Source organism: Centruroides sculpturatus, unplaced genomic scaffold (genome assembly GCF_000671375.1).
Source record: "Centruroides sculpturatus isolate CEXI.00-Female unplaced genomic scaffold, Cexi_2.0 scaffold318, whole genome shotgun sequence".
NCBI lineage: Eukaryota > Metazoa > Arthropoda > Arachnida > Scorpiones > Buthidae > Centruroides > Centruroides sculpturatus.
Genome location: NW_019384658.1, coordinates 13,960 through 33,557, shown reverse-complemented (window position 1 = coordinate 33,557; position 19,598 = coordinate 13,960). Strand labels below are relative to the sequence as shown.

The following is a 19,598-nucleotide window of genomic DNA, read 5'->3' as shown; positions in this document are numbered from 1 at the left end:
GTGGCGCTTCAATCTTTGGGTATGTCTTGGGCTACTCAAATATTTTACGTTTTTGATACTAAATTAATTTAACTTCTGAAGTATAATTTTTTATTGTTTTTATATTTTTCAATATATTTATTTTGTTTGTACAAAATAAAGTAATTTTTAACGATACAATAGTCTTCGTTAGGCTTAACATCGACGAAAATTCAACGCGAAGCGACACGCAACGGAGAGAAATTTCAACACTGGATAAATTAATATATTTTTTCATACATGATTCGTTATCCGAACCACCCCAGTCCCCAATTGATTCGGATAAACGACGCTCTATTGTATTTCAATAAAATTAAAATTTTCGAAGGTGATACCAGAAACCCAAAACGTTATTCATTTGTTAGTATAAAATAATAGTTTAGAAATTGACCATCCACAAACCGTATTTGTTGATTATTAATTAATGAATACTGTTACTTTGTGGAGTTTGGCAGCGAGCGACCCCAAAATAAAGAAATTTCAGAAGAGTTTTCCCGATCCTACAATTTACTGCTTCCAGCCGATAATCGCCAATCATTTATAATTAATTTAAATGAAAAAAATTAACTTGGAAATAATTGGGTATTGGTATTTTTACAAAAGATATAAATTCTTCCTTTTACTACAGTAGTTACGGATTAAAACTGACAGAAAAAACATAAGATTTATAAAATGAAATTTGAAAAGTTGTTGGAATAATATCATTCACCAAAGTCTGTATTCGTTGGCTTGAGGATATTTATGTTTGTATTTCTGTATAAAATTAATAGAAGTCGATGTTTAACAGAATTAAGTGTATCCGACAAATTTTATAATGAATTATCTGTCGATACTCTTGACGCAAATCAATTTGATCCACGAGAGGGACCTTCCCAAAGAGAACAAAAGGTTTTATTGCCCTTTGTTTCTTCTTGTTGTTTCTTCTGACTGCAATCTGTCCTGGTGTACAGAGGTTTGTCCTTTGGTTATGTTGAGTTATTTGTATATGAATTCCTTGATTAAACAGAGATACCTTAACCACCGCAATATGTATCGTCCGTGTCTCTCTCCGCTGATTTCCGATTAACAATGTTATCCAGAGAAAACATTACTGACCATAATTACAATCGCACTAAATTAGTTTGAAAAAAATTTCATTGTAAAGATTATTTAAAATTATATCAATACGTACACACATTTTTATTAGCCGATAATATTACAAATTTTTAGAAAATTGAGTTTAAAATATTATATTTTATAACTACTCTAGATTTAACCTGTAATTGTGGATTTAAAAAATGATGAAAATTCAATTAGAATTGTTTAATGATTTTAATATGTATTTATTTATTGAAAGTGAGATCAGAGGAGAATAGGTTTAACAGAAAAACACGGGGTTATTTGCTTTTGCAAATCTTTAATTCCAGAAATGTATGATAAAAATCAACCTCGTAATTATATTCTTTCCATAGTAGCAAGTAATCTTTATGGATTTATAATGAGTTCTTACTTACCGATAAATATTTTTAGATGGTTATCCAAAGATTAAATAAATGCATTATATATTGCTAATATACCAATAAAAATAATATTGGTTATGTTTTAGAAGTAGATCTTAAATATCCTGAAAATGTTCACGATAGATGTGGTAATGATGTACCGTTAGCTCTCGAGCATATTAATATTCCATATGATTTATTATCAAATATAATAATAATAAATTAATTCTTAGTCTCTTTTAAAAACAAAACTATATAAAATTAAAGTGTTATCCATTAACTTTTTTTTTCACTGTATCAGTGAAATATGTGGGTTAAGGCATTTTTTCCCGTAGCCTGTAGATATGGGTCAATTTGTACCAGCTAGAGACAGTTTCGGATGTTTTTAGATTACTTCCAAGAGTCTGTGTATTTGTAACTTTATTTTTAGCTACAATATTGGTATAAGTATACAAGGATTTTAACAACCTCTTAGTTATGGATGGTTCTAAAATTATACTTAAGGTACCTTCACACGTTTCTTTGTTTTTTTAATGACTATATTAGAATTAAAAATAAAAGTGCTAAGAAAAGGGTTCTAAACCAAAAAATACAGAACATGAATTTAAAAAACTAAAATTCAACTTGGCTTACTTTTGTTCAGACTTAAATCTTTCTTAATTAGAAAGTTTATCGGACTAATATCAGAAAAATCTGGAATACGAAAATTTTGTAAAAAAATGTCTCCACGGCTTTTCAAAGAAACATGTAAAAGCACGCTCTAATTATAAAGATCGAAAGTTTCTACTCCAAATGGGAAAAAAGGAATTGCTAAATTTCATTCTCACCATGTAGTAAAGGTGCTGTTAATCATTTTTATTTTATTGAATAAAATAAATAGTTATGTAGACATTTCTTGTCGTAACTTTTAGGTTATGATTCGCATTTGATTTCAGAACATTCAGATTATTCCTGTAAATTCAGAAAATATTACATTTACTTCAGATTATTTTAAATTTATTGACATTTATCAATTTTTAAAAATTTTTTCCTGTCTACTTTAACCAATAATTTAATTTTAAAAAAGGAAATTATAATTTTTAACCATTATGGATATTTAGTATTATACAAGAGAAAATAAAATTCTGAAACTTAATACACAGTATTTGCAATAAAAACATATTCTTGCCTAAAAAATTTATAAAATGTAATTGTATTAATTGTAATAAATATTTTTTTAGAAATTGTACTAATGTATCCTAATATAGAATACTAACATGTTGATTGGAAAAGATTATCTACTTTGTAATATTTGTAATGTTCTTGATAATGTGAAAACCCAGATTCCAACCAAAGATACCAAGTATCAAAAAATATAACAAAATCATATTGTTGTTTGATAATTGCCAACTATTACCTGAGAACATCTTGTGTTATGTATTTTCGATGGCAAAAGCAACATTTTCCTGTGATCTTTTAACCTCCCGGTCGTATGCTACCGATTTTAAAATAAGAATTGGTAGCTCGACGAGGCAGTCACTGCCAATAAACTTAAGTGCTCCCTATTTGAATTAACTTCGACGTGGATCCCCGGGAAAATCCTACATTTCATCTCTACTCCCAGGACAAGGAAATTACCACATTAAATACCTCATCCTGAACGCCTCTAAAGTGCCAACCTTCTCCCATGTTCCACCGTCGAGAAAGACCGATTGAATCCTCTCCTGCCTCTGGTTTACCAGCGGATCCACCAACATCTACGTGCACGATCATCTACAGTATGTAGATCATTTTTTTTCAATATATTAAGGTTACGTGATATATACATCATTTTTATTTTCAATTAAATGGTTATTTGTTACTTAAACCTAGTATAAATGCATTACTTCAGTTGTGCTGTCTCAGAGATCTTCATCTGCAATTTCATCGCTTATACACGCCACCACGCACGTGACCTAGTTTCTAACAAAAGCCAATTCGCCATCGTGTGGCTTCTGTGTCGAACGGGACACGGTGGTGTCAATCCTGACAAGGCATCGAAGAGGTGCCGACACTCCGAGCACAATATGATAGAAAAATTAAATAAATTTAATGAAGAAAAATTAAAACAAACCATATTTCTTAAAAATATACCTTAAAGTGTATCGAATCACTACTACTGTTAGTACTAACAAACTGTTTCATTCACACCCAAATGTCAAACGGTAATCTGCCAACCAATCAAATTTTGTGAAAAATCGGACCAAATACTCGACATCTTCGAAAACCACTTAAAACATATTTGTTCTTGCCAGTAACTTTGAATTATGTAATTTTCCTATTCAAATGCTACCAGCACCCTTCTTTCTATTGGACCAGCAGTATTCTGGTCCAATAAAAAGAAGGGGCTTGAAGTAATTCGACCAAAAGTAGCAGTTGACCTTCTCCCGGAAGAGAAGATAGTCAACAACTATTACTAAATATTGGTCTATTATATTTGAAAAGCGATTCGTGTTGGACACGTTGTGATGGTCCCACATGCAATTGACGTTGCTAATCTCAATGTCCAAAAGACTTGATGTAAGATTTGTTTAAATAAAAAAATCTTGTAAAAATGCAAGAATAATTGCTTTTATGTGATCCAGTAAAATAACTGGTGAAATCAGGCTGAAAAAGTAAAGCTCAGCAAATACCTGTTAGTAAGCAAAACTGTTGGAAGTTGTAGCATAAAAATAGTGGAAGCAGATTTGACTAAGACTCAACCTGTGAATAAAGTGCACATTACACAGACTATAACTACAGAAAGTTTTGGATGAAGCAATGTCGCCATGATAATAAATAGGAAAAATAAACATCGGCAGAGAAAAAGACTTCCTCTACTTTGTGCCTTAAAATCGTTAACTTACTGTACATTAATTTGGCTAAACATTAGAACATTTTAAGCAGTATCGGTAGGAAGTTTGGGGCAATGGGTTTATGAGTTAATAAGGAAAGATGAAATCAGGAGATGAAATTTCCAGGTTTCCTGGTAGTTAAGCATATCCTGGTAAATATCACGTTTATAGAAAAATTATTAGAATTGGTTTGGTTTATTTGGCTATGACAACACGACACACGAGCAATCTGCCGAGAAGAATGCATCTCGGAAAGACTTTTATGTAAAGCTGGCTGCAATTTGTGTTACTAATGAGATGAAAGTCCGGAAAACTCCACGTGGCTGATCTGTTGCCCGTGCGCAAACCCACGACCAACTACTGGTGTTTGGTAGTTTTATAGACTCCGTTACTGGAGGATACTTACTAGGCTGCAATTTGAAAAAATCATAGACCTATAAATTTCTACTGTCATCCATCTGTTTGTCAGTCCTTCCTTAATATTCAGAATGGAGTTAGATACATAACTGGCACGACACTATTGCTAGCAGGAAAAGTACAATGTACAGGGCAAAACACTACTACACTCCATGCAGGTAAGTGCTATGTGCTACCTGTCACAGAAATGGAGCATCTATTTCATGCTATATCATTGTTGCAGTAATTCAGTGAACATTATATCTTTATTTGTAAGAATTATATTTAAAAAATATATATTATGTAGTTAATTATTTTGTTAAATTTTTTCCAATAGCTGGTGCTATGTATAAAGCCAGCAATTAAATGTAAACAGAAATTTGTCCATATATAGAAATCCAATTGATAATGGTGTGTGATGTATAGCATTATCTAAGAAGTATTTGAACGTAATTGCCAAGTTTCATAGCAATTGGTCAAATGGCTTAGGAATGTATAGTGAGCAAACAAACATTCTCATTTATATATGTAGAAAACTAGAGCTTAGAAGCTAGAGAGGTTCATTGCTAGGAAAATAAATTCTAAGAATCTAATTTGGAACGTTGGAAGCTAATTTGAAATGTTGGAAGTGTAAAAGGTGTCTGCCCTAACTAAACGAAATGCCCAAAAAGTAGATTAACAATAAATGCAATAATAGAAATTAGACAGGGTTCCATCCATTAAGGCCAATTACAGATAATATAGACATTGTGCGTCGATATACGGTCGTAGAGATACGAATGGGGAAGACGAGGATGTTGGCCACGTCTGTCCTTCATTTCTGCCCGACTTATGTCTGTCTGTTTATCGATTTTTGTAGTATCTGAAAGTTGTCTTTTGCATTAAAGCCCGATAAGTTGGCGGTTTGTTACAGCTCCTCCTTGTCTGCACCAGTAATTTGTAATGATGTTTATATAAATGATTTTTGCTTATTTTCTCTGTTAGTAGTAACACTTGATAATGTGTGGGTTAAGAAAAGTAGTATTTCGGCAAAGTATTACATAAACATATCAACGGAGAAACATTAGGCACTTGTAGCAAAAACCCGTATAAAATTAAGGCTATTTTTACCAGTAGAAAATAAAATCTTGAATATTTCTTTATGAATAAAATGTAAATGTATTTTACTAGTTCAAAAACCAAAGGCTAAATGGACATGCTCTGCCCCAAGTCCCATACCAGTGTTAATGTGTTTGTGTTTTTTTGAAAAAAGATGATGATATGTTTTTCCAGAAACAGAAAAAACACAATGGTAGTATTTAATAGATACAATTGAGATATACAAGCTTCAGACTTGTAACTCAACTACTGTTACAGTCAGGGCCATTACTGGGGTGCAGCCCCACACCTGGGTGGACACATACCATTTATTATTTGTGAAATTTTGTAAAATAAAGAATAATAATCAAACTCTTTTTTGATGATTAACATTTTACACAAAAACTGTTACCGTGAAAGACCAAAATTAGAGAATGTCAACACATACAAAATACGTCAATGAAAGACCAAATATTTGGTTATATTATTATACATTCAAACAATCTCTGGTGTATGTTGACAAGCACAGATAAGCTTTGATGGAGGTCAAAACGACACCTGATAAGCTGATGTCGACAGAAAGGCGACAGTCTGTCGCCAAATCCTTTGTTCTGCCATGATTGAAACCATGTGATTTCTATTTGTTATACTCAGGACACTGCTGTTAGTCAGTCTTATGCAAGGTTTGCTGGTGCATGCAACGTTTTGTTAAATTTTATTTTTTTATCCGATACCCTAATTTATATTGAATGGATACTGCATTGAACCAAGAATTTTTTTTTTGAAAAGTTACATGCATTAATTGCAAGTAAACGAGAAGACAATTTTTATTTTTCTCAAGAAAAGTAATCTAAAATATTTTCTGAAGTGATTTCTGCTAAAACTAAGTGCAGCACACCTTTGGATTACAGACGATTAAAACATTTTGACATTCTAAAAATTAATGAAGAAGAGAAATTAATTGTACCATTAAAACCAGGAGAAACAAATATACAGTATTATGTTACCAATGATAAATTGTTCATTATACTATCTGAAACTCACAGCAGAATAGACCATAGAGGAAGAACACGTATGCTTAAAGAATTGCAACTTAAATACAAAAATATTACATACGAAGTTGTAATGTTGTATTTAAATTTATGTAAACAATGTCAAATGAAACATAGTGCACCTAAAAAAGGTATTGTTGCAAAACCAATGGTCAGTTCAGAGTTAAATTCAAGATGTCAAGTCGATCTGATAGACCTGTAGTCACATAAGGATGGTGAATATAAATTCATAATGGTGTATCAAGATCATTTAACAAAATTTGTCCAGCTACTACTTTTGAAAACTAAGACAGCTGAAGAAGTAGTGTATCACCTTCTTCAAATATTTTTAACATTTGGTGCACCATGTATATTGCATTCAGATAATTGTAGGGAATTCTGTAATCGAGTCATATCCAAACTATGTGCTATGTGGAAAGATGTTAAGATAGTTTGTGGAAAGCCTCGTCATAGTCAAACACAAGGCTCGGTTGAAAGGGCCAATCAGGATATACAGAACATTTGAACTGCATGGATGAACAATAATGATACAAATAAATAATCAGAGGGTTTGCCCTTTGTACAATTTGCCAAGAACACTACATATCACGAAGGAATATGCCAAAGTCCTTATGAAGCCATGTTTGGCATTAAACCAAAAAGAGGCAAAGCATTGTCATCTTTGCCTGGCAAACAAATTGCAAATATTGAAACCAAATAACAGCTCGAAGAAATTGTTAATACTTTTGAAAAAAAATTTGATCAGTGTCCTTAACAAATACCATATTCCAAAGGAAAATATTGAAGAGGAGCCACAACCCACCACGTCTTCATGTCAAGCCCTGAATGAACAACACGAATTAATTTCTATAAAAAGAGCGGCTGCGAAAGAGAATCTTCTACTGCAAGCAACGAAAATGTTATGAACCTCAAAAAGAAAATTTCCTCCTGCTCAAATTGGTGATACCGTACCAATACAAGACCCTGATGTCAACCGTGGCCGTACAGATGCCCAAAATGTGTTGGAATAGAAGACTCCAACGACAAGAAGACTTTTATAAATTAGCAAACAAAAAAGGTACCCTCAAGTAATTTGTAAAGAAAAGTTACTTTCCATAGATGAGATTTCTTCTCAAGAAATATTGCTGAAAGAAGCAGCTGCAGATAATTTGAAAAGTGGAGGGCAAGGCTATACACACTGTCATTGCAAAAAGAAGTGTTGCTTTCACAACTGCATTTATTCATGGAAGGGACTCTTGTGAAATTCAAAGTGTCATAACAGTTTAAGTTGTTGCAATAAATAAGATTGTATAACGTTAATTACATAATTTATGTGTAAGTTTATTATTGTATTATTTTCTTTAATGATTAAGAATGTACTGTTCGTTTTAGGTTCAACAGTTTATTTACATGCGCTGTTACTTAAGCTTTCTCCTATTTTGACATATTAAAAAGTTGCATTTTTGTCTTAATGTANATAAAAATTAAATAAATTTTTTTATGGTAATTGAAATATATTATGGTATTGTCTAATATTGTAAGTTCTAATGCTGTTGATAATTCCGTTTTATATGAATTCCATGTTATATGAGTCACTTAGATTTTACAAATACATGTGCCGGGCTGTAAATGGCTAAGTGACTCGTACAACATGGTATTCATATAAAACGGAATTATCAACAATGTTATGGGGGGGTCTAATTTACAAAAATATGTTAATGTTATAGGACTGTAATTTACAAAAATTGAAAGTTTAAAACAAACTGAAAAGCCTCATTTAAAAAAATTAAAACTATAGATATGTTTATGCCAAAAGTCATGTTTGAAATGTATTTTTTAAAATTTTCAGATTTCAGTTGTTTTAATTAAAGAACTTTATCTTGTTTCTTGAATTTTTTACTCTCCAAGAACACACTGAAAATACAATCACAACTTGTCAAGTGCTTTCATATTGTTTATATAAATAATGGTAGCATTCTCTGATGGGTAACCTTTCTTAAACCTGTTTAGAATCTTTAAAGTTTGACTTAAGTGATGATGTATACAACTGTGACTGGGGGGTCGGTACCTGACACGGAAGCCGCAGCACCTCTGAAATAGGTCACGCAAGCAGTCGCGTAACGGAGTGATTGGGTTTGGTATGGAGTCAGAGACAGCGCTCCAGAAGTGACTCATACAGAGGCCTCATTAACAAAACAACGTTTATTTGTAAAAGACAAGAATTCATGATCGTACAAGGCATCAATAGGGATAGCTGGGCCTAATGTCGCGTTTCGAGAGAGAGAGTTTACAAGAAATGGACGTGGCGATAAATACTTTGGGATAATGATGATGTTTGGCAACAGTCTGACACTATTTGTTGAGAGGTTCTCTAGATTGCTCTGGATTGTATAATCGAGTATCTTGGTCTTTTGAGGTAGAGTTTGTCTTCAAAATAAAAGGCATATCCTTAGATGAGGAAATATACATTTAACTGAGTATCCACAAGAATTAGGTGCACAAGAACTAAGTGTATCTGTTAGAACTGAAATAGGCTCTAGATAGGGGATGATATTCCTTTGAGGGACTGGCAACGACTGCCTAACTTCTTTGTTCTGTTCTATATTGAACGGATGAAATCAAGATGTTAGGTTGGGAGGTGATGAGAAAGCATCGATTAAACTTCTTTTCTATTTCTAATCATTTAATTTTTTCCTGAAAATCTTAAATTTAAATTTGGGGTGCATCTTAAATTTGAAATAATATATGCACCTTATACTTTATTTTTTACCTGTTCTGTCTTGTGGGCACTAAAGTAGCCTTTTAATTGTACCCATCATGAATAGTGGTGAGGGATGGGACTCACTGACTAAAAATTTCCTTGAGTGTCATACCCAGATTTAATTCTGGGCAGACTGGTAGGCTTAAGCCTAAATTGCATCGGCCTTCTTGGTCATGTCATATGTACTAGATATTTTATGTCTTTAAGTTGTGACCGTAGGGTCAGTGTCTCTTTGACACCACGTCAGGATGTGACACCACCGAGTCTCACCGGACTCAGAAATCGTGACTTTACGTCACGCAAGCGGTAGCGGGTGAGCGGTTGGATTCGGAGTAGAGGTGAGGAGAGAGATGAGGAAGTGACTTACTCGGACTCCATAGTAACAAATAAATAACAATTTTAATTATAACAAAAGAAAATACAGATATATTCAATTTCTGGCATAGCCCCTAATTATACTAGGCCGTTCAAGAGAGAGAGTTTACAAACGAATCACGGGTTGATAAATACCTTTCTTTTGGGTCGAAGATCTGTGGTCAGATGACACCGCTGATGGAATGTTCGCTCAAAATAGTTCTGGGTCTTGTCTGTTAACAGGAAGTGTGAAGGCACTGAAGTGGGGATGATATCCTTAATTTAAAGAGGTACGGTATTAATCCTGGAGTCTTGGTCACAGTATTAATCCTGGAGGATGACTTTGGTGGACGGACNATTTATGCTGTTAAATTTTGGTGATTAAAGGTCAATGGAGTGGGGGAGATAAAGGGGATCATATCATATCTCAAGTAGGATCTGACAATGATGTAAATGCTAATAATGAGTAAAATCAATTTTTTTATAAAACCTATCCCTACCATCAAAATTAAATTTTTTGCCATTTTATAATTAAAAATATAAAAATTTCTTTTAAATAAAATATTGTAACAGATGGCACCACCAAATGTCGCCAGGAAAGTCAAGCAACTCATTGCTGGATTTTTTGGAATTGCTGTCCATTAAAAAAAATTTAAAGTTTTATTTTACATTTGGGAACATAAGAATATTACGAATAATTTGACATCTAAGCAATTTAATAATTTTTGCAATTATTTGTTATAACTAACTTCCAATATAGTCAAGTTCAAAACACACATACTCCAGTAAAATTCAAAAACTTATATATATTGAAAGTAAACGTATGTACAGTTACAAGAATTTTGACAAATAACAATTACAAAATGTCAGATGTTAACAAAGTCCCACACATGTATCCACTACAACAGGTCCGTCAGAAAGACACCTTGCGACGAAAACCTCTAATGTTATTTACCACACAGCGAGACAAATTAATCTTCTAGGTCAGCTTAGGCTAAGTTAGAACGACCATGAGTTCCCTTGATATGTCCGAGATGAACTAAAGTCAAATGTGAGTCCACTTCATGTGTCCAAGGCGAACTAAACTTCCCGCCACAACTCAATCCTTTTATACGGATTGAAGTAAATCGGCTTCCACCAATCAGCGCTTAGTAGCGCTACAAGACGTCCGCTGATGGTCCGATNAAGATTGTATAACGTTAATCACATAATTTATGTGTAAGTTTATTATTGTATTATTTTCTTTAATGATTAAGAATGTACTGTTCGTTTTAGGTTCAACAGTTTATTTACATACACTGTTACTTAAGCTTTCTCCTATTTTGACATATTAAAAAGTTGCATTTTTGTCTTAACATAATAAAAATATTTTTATTCAACAATTCACCATCAGTGCATGCTGAATGTCGACATTTGCCGGTGTAAGTGAGAAATAATGATATTTAGCAAATATTTCATACATAAATATTATGAAACGACTGTGTGAATGCTGACATTCACTGGAGAATCTCGACATTTGCCAGATATCGATCATTCACAGTAACATTTACACTAAGTGTAAATCATCATCATCATGGGAGGGAAGTCTAAAAACAGTTCCAAAACTGTAAATGGAATTGAGCAACATTGTTGCTAAAGTGCTTTAAACAATATGTTGAGTATTTTCTATTCAGACGGCTGTGTAAATTAGGTCAAGATAGGTGTCCTAGTGATATTTATCCCATCTTAAGTGAGATTGTGAGTGGCCATCAAGATGAAGTTTAATTTATATAAAAACTTATGCAGTTTTACAGGGGAATTTCAGGGGTGGCCAGAAAGAAAAATTTTCTTCTATTTCAAAATTAAATTCCCATTTTTTGTCCCAAAAACTTGATATAATAATAGTAAATTGAACTAAGATTTAAAAACACATTTATTAGAATACAATAAAAGAAAATGACAGAAATTAATATTTAACAGCAACACTAAAATACTCTTAAATAGTTATTATATTAACTGTTAATTATTGTCATTAACAATATTGTTTCTCTTCCAAATATTAAGAATAATAAGATACTGGAATATAATATAAATGTGGTTTTAAACTGGGTTTGTTTGCAATGCAAAAGCAAACAAACCCAGTAATTCAGGTATGCTATACAGCAGCATGAGAGGAAGACACTTTGCTGAAGAATTTCCTATTTAATATTTTATGGAGAAAGATCTGCNTGTACTGTTCGTTTTAGGTTCAACAGTTTATTTACATGCGCTGTTACTTAAGCTTTCTCCTATTTTGACATATTAAAAAGTTGCATTTTTGTCTTAACGTAATAAAAATATTTTTATTCAACAATTCACCATTAGTGCATGCTGAATGTCGACATTTGCCGGTGTAAGTGAGAAATAATGATATTTAGCAAATATTTCGTACATAAATATTACGAAACGACTGTGTGAGTGCTGACATTCACTGGAGAATCTTGGCATTTGCCAGATATCAGTCATTCACAGTAACATTTACACTAAGTGTAAAATCATCATCATCATCATCATGGGGGAGAAGTCTGAAAACAGTTCCAAAACTGTAAATGGAATTGAGCAACATTGTTGCTAAAGTGCTTTAAACAATATGTTGAGTTTTTTCTATTCAGATGGCTGTGTAAATTAGGTCAAGATAGGTGTCCTAGTGATATTTATCCCATCTTAAGTGAGATTGTGAGTGGCCATCAAGATGAAGTTTAATTTATATAAAAACTTATGCAGTTTTACAGGGGAATTTCAGGGGTGGCCAGAAAGAAAAATTTTCCTCTATTTCAAAATTAAATTCCCATTTTTTGTCCCAAAAACTTGATATAATAATAGTAAATTGAACTAATATTTAAAAACACATTTATTAGAATACAATAAAAGAAAATGACAGAAATTAATATTTAACAGCAACACTAAAATACTCTTAAATAGTTATTATATTAACTGTTAATTATTGTCATTAACAATATTGTTTCTCTTCCAAATATTAAGAATAATAAGATACTGGAATATAATATAAATGTGGTTTTAAACTGGGTTTGTTTGCAATGCAAAAGCAAACAAACCCAGTAATTCAGGTATGCTATACAGCAGCATGAGAGGAAGACACTTTGCTGAAGAATTTCCTATTTAATATTTTATGGAGAAAGATCTGCCCACAAATATTAATTGTTATTTTATGAGTGACACTATTACAATTTTAATAATGAATGAGGGTGAGGTTTGCTATATAAGAATAAAACAATTTTTGATCATAATTAACATAGTTAAGATTTTTTTTCAGATTTCTGTAATATATAGAAAAGAGTTGCAAAATAAAAACAAACTAAATGTTTTGGATTTCTAATGCCTAATAATAATAATAATAATAATAATTTCTTACTTTATTAGTTTCTTCATCATCTCCAAATTTTGTTCGTTCAGCATAAGCATATTTAAAAGCTTCTGCCATGCGATGGTAAGTTAATACTGATGAAGAAATATCTTTCATGCTATCAGCAGTAAGATTATATCCTCTTAATATATTTAATATAAAACCCAAAATTGCTCCACTTCCTGGTGTAGGAACTGTGTAAAGAATATCTTGATTTAATGGAATTGCAATGGCATCTTTTAAAAGTGGCTTATAATCCTTCATATCTTGTAATGTGATTTTACCACCTACAATTCAAAGCAAAAATATAATCATTTCTTAGATGTAAAATGTTTTCTATATAAATTTTATAAAAGCCTACCAAAGTTTCTAATATCGTTGACTAAAGATGCTGCTAATTTCCCAGTATATAATTCATCACCAGAAGTATTGGCTATTTTACTTAATGTTTCAGCTAAAATGGGTCGTTTAATCATTTCACCCTCTTTAAACAGATCATCAGTTTCCTTGTTATAAAATAATTCCCTGAAATAATTAATGGATTATTCAAAATGTTTTAATACCAAACAGTTTAATTTACACATTTTTTTTAATTAGAAATTATTATTTAAGAAATAGAAAAATTAGATTTTATTTTAAATTTTATTACATAACTTTTTATAATGTTAACAATTGAGGAACTTTATGGAAAAACAGCATTTACCACATTAAGAAGTTTTCAAGAAAAACGGAGGATTTGTGTTTCAATTCACAAGCATTTTAATATGCAACATGTTATTACTGTAATGTAGGTGTACAGTACAACCTGTGGGACATGCAACTAAACTGCAGAAATTTCTTAGAAACAGATTGATGATGCACAAATCCAAATTTGTTAATAACTTGTATCCCTCAAAACTACAAAAAACATCATTTTTCCATTAAGTCTCTCAGTTATTAGCATTATTAGACTTTTTTCACTAAGAATTGTGTTTGTGCAAAATTACTGTTTAATTCTGGTAAATTCAATTCAAGTAATTCTGGTAAACATGTTATAGTAATCAGATAAGTGATTGATTCACATCCTTTTTGTATAATAAAATTTTTATTACAAGTATAGTATGAAGAATGTCAGAAAAATAAGGCTAAGAAATTAATATTGACAAAAAAATCAACATTGCCAACTAAGAATAAGAAAGTAAAGATGGGGCAAGGAATGAGACTAAAAAAATAAAATATATGCTTTTATTTTGTCTTGTCATTTGTATATCTTAAGTAAATTTAATTGATTATANAAAGATGGGGCAAGGAATGAGACTAAAAAAATAAAATATATGCTTTTATTTTGTCTTGTCATTTGTATATCTTAAGTAAATTTAATTGATTATAGTAGTCATTTTATGTCTGATCAAAATAAACAAATAAGTACTTTTAAAACATGAAAGTAAGGCTCTACCATATGTGACCAATACATTCCATGACCCTCACATAGATAATTGCATAAAATAGCCAGTCCCATTAATGATTAAATATTTCTTAAACTAACATTTATGTATACATAAGGAAAAAACATGTGATAGGTATAAGGCAAATAATCACTACATTAACAATAAATAGCATGATACTGCAAATCATAAAAACAATACTTAAAAATTTTGGAAACAGACTTTTTTGCTTTTCCCACTAAATCTAAAATTTTAAGATTTTCTCTAAAGCACCTCTAGGCTCTTTATAGCTTTTCTTTGGCTTATCAGAATTACTAGCATAATTACCCTTGTGTTTTGGAACCATGTTTGCAAAGTATTTGGCATATATGAAACCACGAGAAATATTGATATCAAACAAACACAACATTTTACAAGTGAGAACTCCAGACAAAGATTGATGAGTGAGGTGTATTTGATTATTAAGTATTTAACTAGAAAGATGCTAGGCAATCACACTTGGCATAATTTTCATAACAAATGAAATGGTAAAAATGCACCCTTTTTATTTAAATTTATCAAATAGGATCTGTAGAATGAACCATAGAGTTTTACTAAAGACTCCATCCTGATTATAAAAACCCTACATAAATCAAAAAAATATTAAATTTTCATAAAAATATTTTTTTATACATTAAGTCAGACCAATTTTAGAAAACACAAATAAAAAATGTTATTAGTTATGCAATATTCAAATGAATATTCCTGTTGTCAACTAAAAGGAAGGATAACTTCATAATATATAGAAAGAAATAAATGGATAAAAGATGAAAACTTAATTTGTTCATAACTACAATGATCATTAATAATTGTAACAATTATATAAGATTAACTAAATTACTCAAGTATTCAATTAGTTTTTTAAATTGTAACGTAACTCATAACTATAAGCTAATATGGTAGGACTGCAAATTCAAGTCCCATATAAGGCCATTTCTTTTCAGATTTTTATTTTCTTTAATTATTTAAAATTAATTCATAATATCAATTCTTCTGTTGCCACAAAAAAATTCAAATTCAAAAATTCTACATTATTCTACATTTTCTTAGTCAAACCTGTCTACAACAAAACCTGTATATATTGAAAACCTGTCATTAACAGAAAATTTATTCGGTCCCTTGAATTTTTTGCAAAAATTAATGTAAATTAACCTGTATATAGCAGAACCTGTCTAATGCAGAAACGAAAACATCAGTATCTTTATCCAATTTAATATAAATTTAACAAGATGTTCATAAACCTAGCATGTATAAATCATTAAAAAGTCAAAAAATACACATACGCAATACAGAACAATAAAATATGATTAATTAATATGGTAAAGTAATTTTATTGGAATTTGAACAGAAAGTTTTTGTATATTTTTATTAACAGCTGTTTTTACTTTCAGGAAATTTTGAACTAAAGGATACAAAACGTACGAGACTCCAAAAGCTGTTGAAGGAAATTATAGAAAGAAATTTGTTAAAGATTGGCAAATAACAACTTGTGAATTTGCAACAAATCTTAGTATGTCACAGACATGTGTTGTTGAAATACTTCATCCACTTGAACTGTTTGTAAAACATGCTGATGATTGTGTTCTGTATGCAGTTTTTTCCCCACTCATGAAAAAATGAACCGAATTGAGTATAATTTTGTCTGACAAAGGTAGGCAGCTCTAAGGTTTTATTTTATTTTTAAATTGGTTACTCATTTTTATCTTAGAGAACTTTTTTACGGATAAATGAAAAAATTAAAAGTTAAAATAAAAATATTTGTTATTAACTGAAAATTTGTTCTAGTAGGTGGTGATTGTTCAGTGGAGTACCAAGGTACCACTGTATTTGGTTAACATGATTTTGATATACACGGTAGCATCAAGAAATTTATTAATTGTATTAATCAAGGAATATCAAAGGAATGTACCTATAGTAGGTAACCTGTATACTGCGGAAACCTTCTACTACGGAAGAGTTGTTCTGTCCCTTGGGGTTCCATTATAGACAGATTTGACTGTATTTACTTTAGTTGATATTGCAACTAAAGGAAATATTCTAATCTTGCTTTCTTTAATCATTGTGATGAAAATGTATTGCTGAATCAAACTTGTGAATATAAAAAGGTAGTTATAAATTGGAAAAAGGTGAATACAGAATGTAAAAGTATGAAAGTTTTATTGTATTATGATAATTCTTTAAATTACATTTTAGAATTATAATATATATAAAATATTTCTGATCTGATATAATAAATTTAGTCATTTTTTAAAATATTTTGAAAAATTTTCAGAAAAAAAAATCTATGTATCTAAAGAAAATTAAAAAATGTTAACTATTACCTCATACTAGGTTCTTTAAGAATTTCATCTTTATTTAGTTGAATTTTATCAGCTAGATGGCGGCCAACAACAAATCCCTTTTTACATAAATCAATAGTAGGATTAATAAGAAAATTCCAATCTAATTTTCNCCCCAGATGGACAGGGCCAGATGCAATAGGTGCGAGGCCCGATTGAATTTTTTTGTGGGGCCTCTCAAACTTTAAATAACAAAATTAATTAACAGTTAATTTACATATTGAAATATAGATTTTAAATATTTATTTAAAACAAAATCCAAAATCTAATTATAAAAATCAAAAGTCATGAACCATAAGGTAGACAAATTTCTACATTAAAAAAATCTGTACCAAATATAAATACAACTACATTTTATTGAATATAAACATACATAGATAGGTTTTTGTATTTCTATATTTTTAAATGAATAAAACCACATAAATTTTTGCCATGAAAAATCTTCTAATGTGTTGATGAATGAATATAATTGAATTTTATTGAATATAAACCTATAAAAAGATGTTTTATATGTTCTGAAGTTTTTGTTCTGTAAAATAATCTAAAATAGTATCAAAATCCAACTGGCTTGTTTCTTGACTCTCAATCGACATGATCGCTAAACTGTTTAATCTATTCTGTAATTTGAAACTATTTTTAAATATATAAATTTTGATGTCCTGCGGGACCCGATTGGCGCAAATCGCTCCAATTGCCTCAAATCCGGCCCTGTATACAATACTTTCTCTAATGCTTATTTTTACATTATTCTATTTTTAATATTACTGATTGTCCAAACCAATTAAAACAATCTTTGAAAGATAATACAAAATAATTTTAGGTCAGACTTAGATACACCGAATTCCATTGTCAGTCAACAAATTTTGGCATCTATCTGTTGAAGAATTTGAAATCTACCTCATGAATCATGAATTAGTCTACCTCATAAGACACAACACAATACAATAAAAACAATTATAAATTGTAAAATATTAAAATTTATGGGATAGAGTATTTTACTTTAAAATAGAATATGAATGGCAACTCTGTTCATAATATTACAAGTAAAATTTTGTAAATCACCAATTTAAAACATTAAATGCATATATATTATTACCTTTTTCTTCTGAAAACATCAAGTTTTTCACTCATCCGTTCTTGTAAATTTTTATTATTGATTTCCTCATTTGAATACTTTTGTTTCTTAGCTAATTGACTTGACATTCTTGACAAATTAAAAAATAAAATAAATATTAATTTAATGAAACAATACCAAATTTTATAAAATATATTGAAAATTATTATTATTCAATTAGATTTAGAAATATTATACTCCAATCAACTTCATCAACAATCACAGGTATTCACTATAATTTTCCAAGGAAGACATCTTCCCAAGGGAGCTCTAAGGTTTAATTTTATTTTAAAATTAGTTACTCATTTTTATCACAGACAACTTTTCATTGATGACAAAATTAAAATAAAAAATTTGTTATTAACTGAAAATTTGTTCTAGTAGGTGGTGATTGTTCAGTGGAGTACCAAGGTACCACTGTATTTGGTTAACATGATTTTGATATACACGGTAGCATCAAGAAATTTATTAATTGTATTAATCAAGGAATATCAAAGGAATGTACCTATAGTAGGTAACCTGTATACTGCGGAAACCTTCTACTACGGAAGAGTTGTTCTGTCCCTTGGGGTTCCATTATAGACAGATTTGACTGTATTTACTTTAGTTGATATTGCAACTAAAGGAAATATTCTAATCTTGCTTTCTTTAATCATTGTGATGAAAATGTATTGCTGAATCAAACTTGTGAATATAAAAAGGTAGTTATAAATTGGAAAAAGGTGAATACAGAATGTAAAAGTATGAAAGTTTTATTGTATTATGATAATTCTTTAAATTACATTTTAGAATTATAATATATATAAAATATTTCTGATCTGATATAATAAATTTAGTCATTTTTTAAAATATTTTGAAAAATTTTCAGAAAAAAAAATCTATGTATCTAAAGAAAATTAAAAAATGTTAACTATTACCTCATACTAGGTTCTTTAAGAATTTCATCTTTATTTAGTTGAATTTTATCAGCTAGATGGCGGCCAACAACAAATCCCTTTTTACATAAATCAATAGTAGGATTAATAAGAAAATTCCAATCTAATTTTCCAAACTTTTGATGAGCAAACCAGTAACCTCTTAATTCTCCAGGAACAGCTATTGCCAATCCACCTAAATCAAATAAAATTACATATATTTTTTAATTGCTACATATATACAGTAGAGCATCGATTATCTGAATGCCGATCAACTGAAAGCATTCCAGTCGGACTGTGTTGTGCTGAATCAAATGTTTTTGATACTAATTAACTTCTAAGTATCATTTTTTTTGTTTTTATATTTTTCAATATATTTATTTTGTTTGTACAAAATAAAGAAATAATTTTTAACGATA

The 19,598-nt window shown here is 30.3% G+C and overlaps 1 protein-coding gene across 1 annotated transcript; it reads right to left on the bottom strand.

The window, feature by feature from the left end:
• Nucleotides 1-2,441: 2,441 nt before the first annotated feature.
• Nucleotides 2,442-19,385, bottom strand: LOC111626479 (glutathione hydrolase 1 proenzyme-like; the record flags this gene model as incomplete). Its single annotated transcript, XM_023369855.1, has 5 exons — nucleotides 2,442-2,447; nucleotides 3,126-3,248; nucleotides 13,359-13,636; nucleotides 13,711-13,874; nucleotides 19,183-19,385. Coding segments are annotated over 5 exons (774 nt in total), but the record flags the coding sequence as incomplete, so codon positions are not given.
• Between the last annotated feature and the right edge of the window lie 213 nt (nucleotides 19,386-19,598).